At 48.5% G+C, this 14,611-nt stretch overlaps 1 protein-coding gene across 1 annotated transcript; it reads right to left on the bottom strand.

The window, feature by feature from the left end:
- Positions 1-4,783: 4,783 nt before the first annotated feature.
- Positions 4,784-14,611, bottom strand: ENDOD1 (endonuclease domain containing 1). Its single transcript, XM_050331389.1, has 2 exons — positions 13,934-14,611; positions 4,784-8,892 (listed from the first exon to the last, which is right to left on the bottom strand). Exons 1-2 carry the CDS (start codon positions 14,225-14,227, stop codon positions 7,759-7,761), a joined length of 1,428 nt encoding a protein of 475 aa, XP_050187346.1. The 5' UTR covers positions 14,228-14,611; the 3' UTR covers positions 4,784-7,758.

Below are 14,611 nucleotides of genomic sequence, written 5' to 3'. Positions count from 1 at the left end.
GTAGGGGTGGATTTCCACTTGTGCTGGTGTCTCCTTTGCTTCTTCCCAGCATCACCTCAGGCTCCTCATGCCTCCATGGCACTGGGAAGAAATCTGGCCCCCTGTACAAAACTATCAGTGGATGTATCTTCTCCCAAGTGTACAAGAACTGCTGCTGAAGTGCACCTACCAGCATGACTTCATTTCAGCCACACACAGTAAATTAGCCCAAATTACAGGCAAAAGGGGAGCATGCAAACTCCCCCCAAAAACTTCTAATGGGATTATGATGTAGCAGTTTGGTAAGGCACCTGGCCAGAGGAGCAGAGGCTTTACAAACCCAAGGTAGAATTATAGAGGTTATAAGTAACATCACTCATCATGCTAATAAGCTCATTTAAATATAATTGATTCTTGTATGTTTTTCAATATATAAAAGAAGATAATCACTGGATTTGTATTTCCTGCTAAATTAAAACCTACCCTCTGTGTCCTCTGCATGTGGTTTTTGTCACTGGGCTTTCTTGAGACCCTTGGAGCAAAACTGGAATATTTCTGACCTGCAGGAAAGTGCTTTTGCAGAAGCGAAGTTCTCTTCCTCCTCCTGTCTGAAACTGGTGTTCAGAGTATCAACATATTTAGCCAATAAAATGTTGCCAAAACTGGATACAGAAAATACAACAAAACACGTGATTTCATCCAGAATGGAAGCGTTTCAGTGGCTGTGACCTGTGACATTCCAGTTTCGAATTTCCCAGGAAGGAGTTCCCCAGCAGCTGCCGCTGCAGCATGTGACCCCACCAAGAAGGGTTTAGCTTCAGCCCAGCCTACCTTTCCCATGCAGACCTCGTGGTGCCGTGTCTCTCATGATGCACTGAGAGTACCAGGACAAGAGCTGAGCTGAGGAGATGCTGCTACCTGAATACAGGCACTTAATTTGTCTTGCTAAATTACCTAGCTAATCTCTCTTGGCTTCCTCTGCAGCCCATGGAGAGAGGGAGAGGCTCCACCAGAGGGTGACATCTGCCCTGAATTATCTCCTGGGAGACTCTGATCCACCTCCATAGGGTTAGCATGCAGTGTTCAGCTCACGGAAGTTTAAACTGAAGCTTACATCTGCAATACAGCACAGTGATATTTAAAATATCATCTGAAAACACAGTGTTAGATTTAAGATAATTCCTAGGCTTTTTCTTTTCTAGTTTTTTCCTGCCAGGGGGAAAATAAAAACAAAAACAAAAACAAAACAAAACACCCACACACACAAAACAAACAAACAAACAAACAAAACCCCACACACACACAATTTTTGGTAAAAGAATGAACAGAAGCAGCTCAGCTGGAGGTATCATTACCAGCTCTAATTAGTAGACCTGAATGCAGAATCCCCACAACCACAAGAGGTCCAGAACCTCAGTGTTGTGTCCCTCTGTGCAGTACCAGCAGGGCACACTGGGGGAATGTGCTCTGTGATCACCTGCATCTGCTCTCAGCTTGGGAATGGGAATTGGAAAGAGATGGAGACTTTGAATACACTCCTGAGAGAAATAAAAAACCCATGTACCAGGTTCCCAGATAGATCCCACACCACTAAACCTCCCTTGAGAATTCCCCCCATGGGGGGATGATTTGAAGCATTACAGGATCTGGGGATGAAGAGAACTGTCTAATCACTGGAGCCTGAGCACTTATTCCCTTGTCCTTGATGACACTTGAAAGGAGGTCGTAGCAAGGTGGGGGTCTGTCTCTTCTCTCAGGTAACAAGCGACGGGATGAGAGGAAATGGCCTCAAACTGCACCAGGGGAGGTTTAGATTAGAGATTAGGAAAAATGTGGTCAGGGATTACAACAGTCTGCCCAGGGAAGTGGTAGAGTCAGCATCCCTGGAAGTGTTCAGGAAACATGTGGATGTGGCACTTGGGGACATGGTTTAGTGGTGCACTTGGCAGTACTGGGTTAATGGTTGGACTCAATGATCTTAAATGATTCTGTGATTCTCTCTGAGTTGTCGTCCTGCTTAACTGATGGGATGATGAGGCTCAGAGACTATTTGCACCCCTCTGACACCAGGATGCCCATTGTTACCATTAAAACCTCTTCTGCAGCCATGGGCTCCAAGCTCTCACAGATCCTTGAGAAGGCAGCCCCTTTGCTCCACATCAGATACTCATCTCATTTTTGGAAAGTGCAGTGGTGTTTTCAAGTGCAGGCTGTCACTTACAGTGCAAAGGTGTACAGTTACACCCCACAGATGCCTGAGGGTGAAGGATGAACTCAGCCACTCCACAAATGCGCATGTTTTCTGTGAACTCAAAAAACTGTGGGCCAAGTTCTCTGCGGTCTGGAATCATTCCACACAGGTCAGGCCAGCTCATGAGGTTGAGGTGCACACAGTGGTTAATCCAATCTGTTTCAGTGGGACCACACACAAATCTCTATCCCCATCCAAACGTGGCTGCGAGCACTGTGGGTCACTTCAAGCAGCACTCGGGAGGCATCAGACCCTGGTATCAGTCCTACCTGTATGGAAGGACTTAGTGACCCAAGAGCCTTCCACAGGACTGTGGGAAAGATCACCCCACCTGTACCATCGTTTGGATGAACCACATCAATGGACACCTCAAAGGTCTTCATGGGAGCAACAAACCCCATCAGCCACCAACCCCAGCTAAGCTTCACTGGTCCCAGCTTCAGGTAGCCGGATGAGATGCCCAGGTAAAAGCCTGGGGAGATATTTATACTGAATGGAAGGACTCTGGTGCCTGAAGAGAAGAAATTTTAAATGACTACATTTGGGTGGCATAAATCCAGAAAGTGATGTCTCCATGAGTCCATCCCTCTGGAGCTGCTCCACTTATCTCAGCAGCTTTTTGGTGTCAGGACCAAGCAGAGACCTGCTGCAGCTCCTGGCTTTGGTCCGTAACTGTCTTCTACCAGTAGGTACTGGGGGTTTGGAAAAGTCAAACAGTGACAACTGCTCCAGATGTCCATTCCTCACCACGTTAAATTAGTTTAAAACATCAAGTTATTAATAAAGATGATACTACAGAGGATTTTGAAGCCTCCGCTTCAGTTTTGCAGGCAATTTTGCTTGTGGCTCAGTAGAAAATGGCTTCTACCTCCCAGGAATATTGTCACAATTTCAGTATTTTTGGAAAGGACGCAGGGTTTTTGCCACCCTTACAAATGGGAGAAATTACACTTATGCTAAGGTAGGCCATGGCTGAAGGATACTCCTCTAAGATGGAGACAGCCACAGTCACATGCCAAACCTACTGTTAGGCAGAAGCAGGTGCTGAATGTCCATGTCCAAATCTCTAATCCAGACCCTGGGCTGCTCTTGGATGATTCTTGTCCTTGCTTGTTCCAGCCTGGACCTGAAAAATCTTTTCCACTAAAAATGGTAAATTGCCATGAAAAAAACTCTGTTTGATAAATCACCCCTTTCTGACAGGATATCTTTCCTTGGAGATTTTCCAAACAGCTGTAACACTAACACCACTGGAAAGTCTTTAGGCATTTCTGTTTTGCTAGAAACACCAGTTCTATGGAAATCAATGGCAGATGTTACCCAGTGAATCCATTCCCAAATCAAAGTAAGTCAAACAGCCCAGGAGACTGTGCAGTGAAGAGAAATCATCCCATGCCAAACCCACGGTATTGCAACTTCACACACACCCTGGACACACCTCACCCTCCATGCTCCCAGACAATCCCTCCTGGCCAAACGAGTTACACTGGTATTTATTTTCCAATACCTTTCCCATTTTCTGGCACTGACTATGCTGGAGAGATAACCTGTGAACAAGCATGGCTCGATTCCCTCCTGAACAGCAGCAGCTCCCTAGCCAGAGGGAGGAATGGAGCTGGTTATGGAGCTCCACACAGAGGTGAGCAACATGCAATGGCAGCAGAGGTGTGGTCCAGAGGGCCTGAGACCAGGGCTGTGCTGCTGGGGTTGTTGAGTCCCTCTGCCATCATCAATGCCTGGTCCCAGGGTGGATGCAGCAGAGACCAGGGTTGCCTTGAGGTGCAGAGACCCCTGTGTCAAAGTTTTGGGTGCCCTGATTGAGGCAGGGACACCTTCCACTAGACCATGTTGCTCAAAGCTCCACACAACCTGCCAACCTGATTTCAACTGTTTCCAATGATGGGGAAGGCACAGCTTCTCCAGGCAACCTGTGCCTGTGCCAGTGCCTCACCAGCTCCTTCACACCTGAGACGGATACAGACTTGGCTGCAGGGGGTTCATCTGCCTAAAGAGAGGTACTTGCAAAATATAGGTGCCAACATTTGGTTTACTCTTTCCAGGATCTCTATACTGTCAGAGAAGGAAAACTGTCATTTTCAGAGAGTGCTTGTTCTCCTTCTAAAGAAGTTGTGATAAAGCCGGTCCAGGGACCAGCACCATACGAGAGGGAGCGTCTCCCTGACATCTGCGAAGAACCATGATGCTGTAATGTTACTTCTGTGTCAAACCGGCCATCATGCTGCACCCCAGTTGCACCTTACCACATCTCACAAGAATCAAACAATCCCCTCTCCTGGCACATGCAGAGCTAAATTTGCTGCATGCAACCCCTCAGCTTTTTCCTATATATTCTGCAGCTTAATGAATTGAGTTTTAGAGTGCTTTGAGAGAGGAAAGGTGTTTTAAAAGCACTAAAAGCACAAAAAGGCCATTAATACCAGATGTCAAGCTGTAACAAAGAACAACTGTGCTGCTGATGCTTTCTTGATTAGTCAGGGCACCCCAGATTACATTATCTCCTTTGCAACTACCACAGAAAGTTATACAAGCCCCTCTTTGGAAAAGCCATTTTATTTTGTTGAAGCCATATGTTTCCAAGGATAGAGTAAAGCTCAGGAACCATAAATCATGCCTAGATAAGAATAATCTCAAACAGCATTTTGTAGCAGGATGTTGCTTGTTCTGTGATAACTGCTCAGCATTTGAGGCAGATTTCCCATCACCTGCCCAGACATGCATCCAGGAAGAAAAATGCCCCATGATGGTTACGGTTCTTAGTGTTTGAAATCTGAGCATGTTAAGACAATTTTAATAACACTGTTACACATCTGCCCAAATCCTACAGAGCTGCAGTGCCTTAGATTTCAAGGACTGTCCACTTGCAGTCAGAAGTCACAGATGCAGCAGAGACCTGGTTGCCTTACTCGAGCTAGGCTGGGGAGCAACTGTGATGGGGGTGTGACAATCCAGACCACTTGACAGCTTTGCTGTCTCTCAGCACATGAGCTCCCATATCACTGTGACTGGGCGCTGCACTGGAGATGCTGGTGGAGCTGGGGTGCAGGGGTTGCTGGGTTAAGGTGTGGGGAGGCTGCTCTGAGTGAAGAACCCCCAAGAAGTGCATCACCGGCCGCTGCGCAACATTGCACAGCTAAGATGGGTCAGAGACAAGGCCACACAAAAGGCACAAGAGAGGCAGCTGTGGGGGGTAGCTCCTCCTCCTCAGTGCTCGGGCTGCATTTGAGAACTACTGCTACGACAGGTGCCTTCAGAGGCTGCTGGGGATTCTGGATCCTGTCACCCCACTCTTACATCTCCTGGGACCTGAGTTGGATGTTTTCCTGCCTTGACAGTTGCCATGCAGCCCAAGAAGAGTGCTGGGGTTAAGACAGGGTCTCGTGAAGGAGTGGGAAACCAGCTCCGCACCTGTCTCGACAGCAGAGAAGGCATATTTAAGTGGACAGAGATGCAAAGTTTAGTTTGGAGAGCATCAGCAGACTGCTGCTGGCCTGCTGGGAGCAGTGACTTGGACCTTGTACTTTGCACCCAAAATCCCTGAAGTAAAACACTGCTGACTTTACCCATTATAGCCATATTGGCATACAAAAGCCACCTTTCCTCTTGAACAAAGCCAGCACTGCTTGCAGATGGCTTCTCTTTCTCCATAAACCGGCTGTGTCCCATGAAGGGTGAGGCAAGGAGTCATCCTTTTTTACAACTCACCCAACAGCCTTCCCACTTCATCCCCATTGTTGGCATCCCCAACTTTGCCGTTTGCATCACTGCTGAACAGAGTGTCACCTGATCAGGGTGTGATGATCTGGGAGTGCATACACATCTGCTTGCCTTGGACACAACCCCAGAGCCCCAACTCTCTGTCCCATCATGAACCAGGCAATTCTCCTTTTCCCTTTTAATCCATCCACCCCCAGCTCAGCCTTGCTGCAGGCAGTACGACACAGAAAGGCAAAGCTGCCGTGTTAGTAACTGGGTTTTCTTCAACCCAGGACTGGCCACTACCAACAGAGCACTACTGGGTCCCCCATGAGATGGCAGCATCAGCTTGCTCACTCCTGGGACTCATTATGGGATGCTACGGCACATCAGAGGTCCACACCAACCTGGTGTTGAAGGGAGGGACAGAGATGGGGGTGAAGGGAAAGATCCATGTATGTAGGACTCCCAAATGCCTCTTGGAGTCCAGCAAAAGTAAATGCTACTAAGACCTAGAGCCTCCCTCCTGCAGGCAACTGCTCCAAGAGATCCAAAGCCCTGGGGAAGGGGTAGCACCCCTGTGCCCTCCTCCAGCAGCATCAGATGTCCCTGTACCCCTCATGTGGCTGCAAGCCCCTTACAGTCCCCTTCAAATCCCCCATGTGTGCCCCAGCTCCAGTATCCAGATGTCAGGGGACATGGCTCATGCTAGCAGGCAGAAGGCGTGAAGAGTGAGAAGAGATGATGAGCAATGCAGGAGAAGGATTGCTTCTGCCTCCAATATTAAGGTGTCTGCTTGTGCATGGGCTCACTCTGTGGGTGTTCACACAAGCAAAATAAGTGCTGCACCCCAGGACCCCCTCCTGCCTCTCCTCCCACCTGGCAGTCTGTAGTCCCCTGTGTCCCTCAGGAGCAGTCAGCTCTCAAGGGAGGCAAGGCAGGTGGCAACAGATTTGAAGCCAAAAGTGCAATTCCTGGGTGCTGCTGAGCTTTGGAGCAGGCAAAAGGGCTTCCACACTCAGACATTCAAGGGCTTAGACCTCCAGAGAACATCACATCTTGAAGCTTCAGGGATTAGACCTTCAGTGGTCACCAAGAGAGCAAGGAAGGATTGGGGGAAGATGGCCTTGGTATGGCTAAGGGAAAGTGCTTTCCCAACATGCAAAAAAATGGGCAGTGGGTCTTTCCTTGCAGCAAGATCCACTCCATTTTAGATACCTGGAAGGGCCTGAGGACCACGAGATGCACCCAGTTGCACTGCCTCCACCAGTGGGACTCCAGTGCAATGAGCAATGCAAGCAACAGCAGGACTTTGCCCTCATTCCACCCTGCTCCCCGCTGTTTCCCAGCCCCAAGTCCTTGCACTCTTGTCTCCTTCTGTTTTTTTCAAGTCCCAGAAAACCCTCTGGAACAAAAATCTTTCTCTGACCACCATCACCTTCTTAGCAGGGATGGGCTTCTGCAGAGCTCACTGCCACTGTGCAAGTCTCAGTGTCATCATAGATAGAAAGAAATAACCTCGTACCACATTTAGTGAGCATTTCCCAGAGGAAGCATCTTGACACCTGCAAATCACAGAAACTTTGTTGCCTGAACCAATAAAACCCGAGCATTTTACAACAGGCAGAATTTGAGTTACAATGGTGGCGGCCCCCAGAGACATTGCCTCTGCCCTCCCTGTTATTCCCCAGTCAGTTCATAATGTCACTACAATAAATACCATAACAAAATTGACAGCGTTTGTCCACGTATCTTAAAGCATTGCCCCACTGCTCCTTCACTCCGTGTATTTGCAGCCTTGGTTTCCATCCTTATCAGTCATCAGAGGAGACTTTAGGGACAAACCGTTTGACTATGTGAGCAGCCAGGTAATAAAAGCCATGCAGAACCGCGGCTGTGGCATCGATGACCAGAGAGAAGGTGCCCCCAAGCCCGGTGGCTATGTCTTTAAGGACAGACGGAATGGCACAGATGGAGTGGTAGGGGAAAGCAGCGAGGTGAAGGACAAACCCCACTGGGATGCTCAGGATCCTGTAGGTGAGAGACACCACATCTTGAACAATTTGCAGAAAGCCCAGGAATATGTTGATGATGACCCTCCCCAAATCATAGGGGATGCTTATGAGGACCATGCTGATGGCTTTTAGGTAGGACACCAACCCACTCCACAGGCTGTAAAGTCCATCCAAAACTGTACCACAAACTCGCTTGACAACAAGCCACAGAAAATAAAACACAAATTTCACCAGCTCCACAAAGATGTAGATGAGGAGTTCCAGAAGTTTGATGAAAGGGGTAGCAACGATGCCAGCCACTTTTCTCACCCAGCCACTGTCTTTGGTCTCCTGGTTGTCAGTTGTTTCTACTTGCTCCCCAGAGCGGATCTGACTGACAGCTTGCAACACTGCTTCTCTTTTCTCCTGGTTTTGTTTGTCTTTCCCACAGTTGCCCTTGAACAAGCGAACTTCTGCTAGAAGCTGCTTCTCCAGCTCTCCCACCGTGAGGTCTGCCAGGCTGTTTTCATCATTAACCTTTTTCACTAGTCCCAGGGACCATCCCTCCGGAGCATCACAGCAGGCTGCCAGCCACAGGCTCTCTGGCACTGACACCTTGCCTTTAACTCGGACACTGGAAGGAATTGCACCCGTGAGGAGATACAGATGATCCTTCTTGGAGCAGTGAGGGATCAGAGCTTGCTCCACTACTTTCCCAATGTCTCTGTGCCAGCTTTTGCTCAGAGCTGGGCTCAGAGGGACGGCATTCGTGAGCGTGTAAGTGGCCATCTGGAAATCCTCCTCATGAAGCAAGCTGGGATTGAGTAGCCCTCTCTCATAGCCAGAGCCCACATAGTCTGAGGTCAGGGCTTGATTTGCACCAAGGTTGGCCACAGTGCCAATGATATCGGCCTCACGCACCATCTCATGCAAGTCATTTTCTGGATCATCTATCTGAAACAGTAGAAAGAAGAGTTATTGGATGCAATTAGCCTTTCTAGAAAGCAATGTATAAAATGGACCTTCAAATATACTTTTCATTATGACTGCTACTACATGCCATACCTTGGATTAATATCCTGCACTGCCTCCTTATTTTCCTTGCAGTGCTTCAGAGGAGTGTATTCTCTACTTAGCTTCCCTGCCAAACACATCGGTTTAGGCTGCAAAGCTTACTTGCAGCTCTCCAGTCTGGTCTACAGCACAGCCTCCAGATTCTCACCAACCACCCTGCACCGAGACTCTAACTTTGGCTTTTTTCTAGAAGAGATTTGAATAGATGGCTTGATTCAGGACCATGTTGTCACCTCCTATGATGGTGGTACATGCAGTTCATTAAGAAGCTACCATGGTACCTTAATTCAGTCCCTCTGAACTATCAAATCCAAGCCATGGGGGCTGGGGTGGGGAAACAACCCATGGTATCTAAGATGCCTAGAGAAGGCATTTACCTCTCACCACTTATAAAAGAAGCCAGAATGAAGACAGGCACCATGTGAGGTGACCTGAACTTCCCTCCCTTGAACAAGAGATACAGAAGTGAGCTCCTAGGGCTCTCGCTGGGCTGATCATTAGTAGTCTGATCGTCCTGTCATTAGTCGTCTGAACCTCATCCTTAATGACCGCACAGATCCTGGCATAACATGGATGAGGGTGCCATCACCACAGGTCCTCAATGGAATGTGTGCTGCCTGCTTGTGTCTGGAGTGCAGTGGAGCCAGAGGTAGCAATTACTGCAGTGGGAATTTGTCCTGGAGTCATGCACGACGGGAGGGCGCAGGGGAGGGGGCAGGCAGTTACAGCAGTGGGAGGAGAAGCACTACATGTCAGGGTGTGTTCAGGTCTTTCTCAGAAGCATTAAATGCCAGGGTGTGTCCGGTCTTTCCCAGGTGGCTGCAACCCTGTCTCCTCCGTAGTCACTCCGACTGACGCTGCCTGCAGCTGCTCCAAAGGGCTGTGCCAGATTGTCATTTTCATCCCCAAATTAGAGGGTGAACATGTTGGTAGAAGCTTGGGAGTGCCAGACGATCTCCGGCAGTCACTGCCTCTGGATAGTGTCTGTTTCAGAGGCTGTGTCCCTCAGCTCCCAGCACTGTGCTGGCCCAATTAAACCTGCTGCCTTTGCCCCTGGCCTATAAACTGTTTACTGTACTAATATGTACTTCAGAGACATCTATGGCAGTCAGTTCATAGTCTACCTTGAATCACTGCCCAGTCATTCCCTGTCTCCTGGTCATCCTGCAGTGCACTTGGACAGACATCCAGCTACGTCCTTGCAACCTTACAACAGAGTTTGCATCCACATTACCTTCTCAAGTTCACCAGCCTGTGCTGAGAGTGAGGGTGAAAGGGCCAGCGCCAGCAAGTGTCAGCAGCTGTCCATCACCCTCGCCCAGGAACTGGAGCTCTTGCTGGCCTCCTGCATCAGCCAAACCCCTGCAGTCAAGGCACAGAGCTCCCTCTGCACCAAGTCTGGTCACAGTGCCAAGACTGGCCATTGCAGAGGGCTACATTGCCTCCACCTCCAGCTAAAGGAGGTTTCTTGCTCTTCATTTTGAAGCATCTGATGCTTCTTGCTTCAGGACTGGAAGGACACAGTGAGTTCCATGTGCTGATGCACAAATCATAGCTTTTTCTAAATGTACCACTTAAAAAAGACTTATTCTGCACTACTGCTGACTTGTTCTGCTCCTCTTGCTCAGACACACCAAACTCACAGGTTGCAGCTGGCTGATGAGCATTCAACAAAATCAGTCTCATCCTGCCTACTCCCAGCCCCCATTCTCCAGAGTGTTCTGATGAGATGATGGTGTGCCATGGGACAAGGGATGCACCTAGTGTGTTTAATTCCACAGTACAGGTGAGGGGGAGAGGGCACAGGTGAGAGGCTGTGCCCAGGATCTGCCCTCAGTGCTATGACCCTCTGGAACTTTACACCCTCACAGAGATACTCATCGTGTCTCACTCCCATAGCAAATGCTGCCATACCACAAGGATACGAAAACCCAAGGCAGATCAGCTCTACTTCCTGGCAAAGATTCCCAGTCTACACTAAACAGATGGTATAAACTTAATTTTTCTCTCTTTATGAGCTGCTGCATACAAATCTTGAGGTGCCTATCAAGAAAATATGTCCCTGCTTACCTGCCCAGCTTCAGGCTTTTGCACATACCATTGGGATTGTTTAGGTGCAATTAAAAAAGACCATGATAAAAACGGAGCTGTGTGCTGTTCATGTGTAAGGCTCTGACATCACCTAGTTATGCTTATAATAACTCATATTATGGTTTGTAATAACTCACGCATAACTGAGGTTTCTATGCCTCCTCCAGCTCAGCCCCAAAGGCAAGCTGTCTCCAGCACCACTGCATCTAATCTGCATTGCAAGCTACCTTTCCTCACTGCTTCAAAAAGCTTTTGGCTTGTGTCACCCCAAAGCATATCTGTGTTGATGGAGTCAGCCATGAAGCCACCTGTCCTGGAACAGCTCAGGGCAAGATCCAAGCAGACAGGTAAACACCTCACTCATAGGATGGGGATTTAAAAAAAAAATTACCCACCTGAACGCCTGTATGGATGTTAGCACATAACAATATTGATGTGTCATAAATGGGGGGTGCAGTATCACAAATGGGGCAGAGGCAGAGGGGGATTAAAAGTATGGCAACACACAGCAATTAGGGCAGGCAACTTCCACTGAGTTTGGTCATTTAACAAGGCAGGACACTGCCACCTCCCACCTTCCCCACCCTAGTGAACTTCACCATCCTACTCCCCTTACTACTGCCTCAGGCATGCTTATACATTTGATTGCAGTGGAAATATGTAATCCAAACTCAGTGTGGGATTCATTTCTCAGGGAAAAGGCAAAGTGTGTCTTATGCCAGCATTTCTGTAGAAAGACATGGCTCTAGAAGTACCTGTTTCTCTTGACTCTCTACCAGGAGAGATGGCAAGAGCAGTTCAGAGGTAGCTCTACTATAGCTGCACAATCCCACCTTGGTCATCTGCCTGGTGGTAGTCATCAACCAAATGAAAACACAAGGGTATTCATCCAGCCCCTCATATATTAGGATATAAAAAGCAACTCCAGAGTTTTCCATGTCTCTCTAAGCTACAGAAAGAATCAAATACAGATTTTCAGACAACCAAAATGATATGAGGTGAAAGACACCTAAGTGACTTGCTCTTAACCCCTAGGAAATCTGTGGCAGAGCAGGTTTTCAGACCTGCGCCTGGAGGAGTCCCATCAGTCTACCCTTCCTGCTCTCTAATTTTTCACTAATTGCTGAATAAATTCACTGTTTCCAGCTGCCAGTTGGCAGTGGGTGGCACTGACATTCCTCACACTTCTCACCCAATTATTGGCTCTGTGCTGCATTTGGCAATTGTTTTTCAGGCAGACATTCCTGAGGAGGTAGGCATGCAGGGAGTGAGATGGTTTCCTCACCACTTACGTCATTATCCCCCAAAAAACATATGACAAGCCTGAGGCCCTCATCAAAGTGCTGAGTGTGTTTCTATCGTGGTTTCTTTCTGTTTGCTATGTTTCTGCATCTCCATGTGCATGCACATACCACTGTGCAGTTTAGCCAGCTCATGCCTGGCTATCTCTGTCTTGGCAAGGAAATTGCCCAGGAAAGCAAAACCTCATTGGACTATTCTGCAAAGCAGGTGTTGCTAAGGATTCCCTTCAGAAGCCATCTGACCTAGCCTTGATAGAGCATACATAATGGGTGTGAAAGTTCTTCCCCACTTTGTCATTCCAGATCTAGTGTGGTACTGCCTGAGAAGGGTGTATGTACTTATTTCTCAAGTCATAGGCAATTCTCATTGTCCAGATTTCTTCCCTTACAGTTTCTTCTGCAGACTTTTTTCCTAGTACTTTTCTGTCTCACATGGAGGTTCCTGCTGTGAACTGCAGAGCTGCTACCTTCTATCTCTGAGTCACACGCAGTTGAGCAATGGGTGAAGGGGACCCACTAATGTCAAATAAGAAACCTGCGGGGATGCTTTGGAGAAGCCAGAGCAACTAAAAGTAGCATCTGGCCAATTATTTCCAAGGCTGCAGTAGGTTTTAGTGGCAGGATACACAAGATTTGGGGCTCTAAAGTGCTGGCAGGAACAAAGACAAGGTGAGGGGTAAAGAGGAAAGGAGTAAGGAAGGGCATAGAAGCCAGATAGAGGAAGGAGCAGGAGAAACAAAGTTGCTATGGAAGGGCTGCCCACTGCTCCATGGCAGGAACAGCTTTTGAGCCTGCCTGGGCAGGTCTGGAGAGTTAGACCACAAGGAGCAGGAGGAAATATGGGAGCTAGAGGTTACAAAAGGTGTCAGTGCCCAAAGCAAGTGAGGAAGGATCTCATCTCAGCAGCTCTACCTTGCTGCCTCCATGGCATTGACCAAAAATCCTTTCAGGAGAGACAAAAACCACTGAGGTACTAGTGACAAAACATTTATACGGCATACTTCTGACCTGATTGAAGCCTGTACGCTCCAGGACACAGCAAGTTATTTCCCCACAACAGTCTGCAACACAGGGACACACCAAAAAGCTGCAGCATCAACTTGGTGAACCACAAATGGATGTTTTATTTCTGCTCAGTGAAGCTAAAGAACTCCTATCAACACTGCGATCACACTGGCAACAGAATAAACTTCAACTTCACACTGCGATGTTTAACCCAGTGGCAGTTCTCCCTGCCCCCAAGAGCTGGCTGGGCAGGACAGACACATCAGCTGGTGTCAAAGAGGACTTCCCTCTCCCCTGGCATTGCAGCAAGCCTCACAGTTTTCATTATAACTAACAGGGGACAAGAAACTATTTGTTTGCTTAGTTCCAAGAAGAAGAATAAGTTCCGTTCATATGAAATTCATACCAACAGAAGTTCAACAAGCAGAGTTCCTGCCTCCTTAGCAGAATCCTAGCCCAGCTTTACCCCAGAGGAAATGTTCACCAGGAACACTTGCTTTACAGCAAAGGAAAAGCTGACTTACCTGCGGTTCAACCAGCCAGTTCTCCTCCTTGCTTTGGGCTGGCTTTGTAAACTTAAAAGCTGAAAAAAGAGGGATTTTGTCCTTAGTACTGTAGAGGGTTGCAAAGCGTGGCTCTTTGTTGTACTGCTGACAGATTTTCACATGGAACGGCTCGGTAAATCCTTCGGGTGGGACTTGTCCAGGGAAGAAGACGTTACACTCAGCAAAACCAGTTTCATCCTCTCTAACAACTCTGCCCTGGGAAAAGCCTGGGAAAACCGAGATGCAAAGCAAAAATACAATTGACGTCCTCATGGTCCACTCCCTGGCGCTGAGGGAAGCCCCGTCTGCCTCCGCTGGGTATGGCAAAAGACCTATGCTCTGAGTCCATGCAGCAGCGAAGCCAGAAAGCGTCTGGAATTCGGGTGTAGCGTGCGAGGGAAATGAAATATGAAACCACAGCCGATCCCTTCGGGGAGCCAGCGCGTTCTGCAGGCAGCACGTTGAGAAACCGACCGTGCGCCGGGCTGCTCTGACACACGCTGCGGACGCCAACTGCCCGCGGGAGAGAACGCCGAGCAACCTGAAATCATCCGGCTCCTTGGGAAGAGGAGGAGGGAAGCCTATGGCAGTGCAGGGCTGGAGCTGAGCAGCACCGGCTGTCCAGGCTGGAGCTCAGTGCCGGCGGGGGTGTGGTGT

This window comes from Myiozetetes cayanensis, unplaced genomic scaffold (assembly GCF_022539395.1).
Source record: "Myiozetetes cayanensis isolate MyiCay16 unplaced genomic scaffold, myiCay2020 scf5-8, whole genome shotgun sequence".
Classification (NCBI taxonomy): Eukaryota; Metazoa; Chordata; class Aves; order Passeriformes; family Tyrannidae; genus Myiozetetes; species Myiozetetes cayanensis.
This window is presented reverse-complemented; position numbering and strand designations above follow the sequence as displayed.

Bases quoted from the DNA above. Each gene is read 5' to 3' on its own strand.
- ENDOD1 (XM_050331389.1), bottom strand. From the start codon at position 14,227: ATGAGGACGTCAATTGTATTTTTGCTTTGCATCTCGGTTTTCCCAGGC. The intron at 8,893-13,933 runs GTAAGTCAGCTT...CTACTGTTTCAG, and splicing joins ACTGGCTGGTTGAACCGCAG to ATAGATGATCCAGAAAATGA.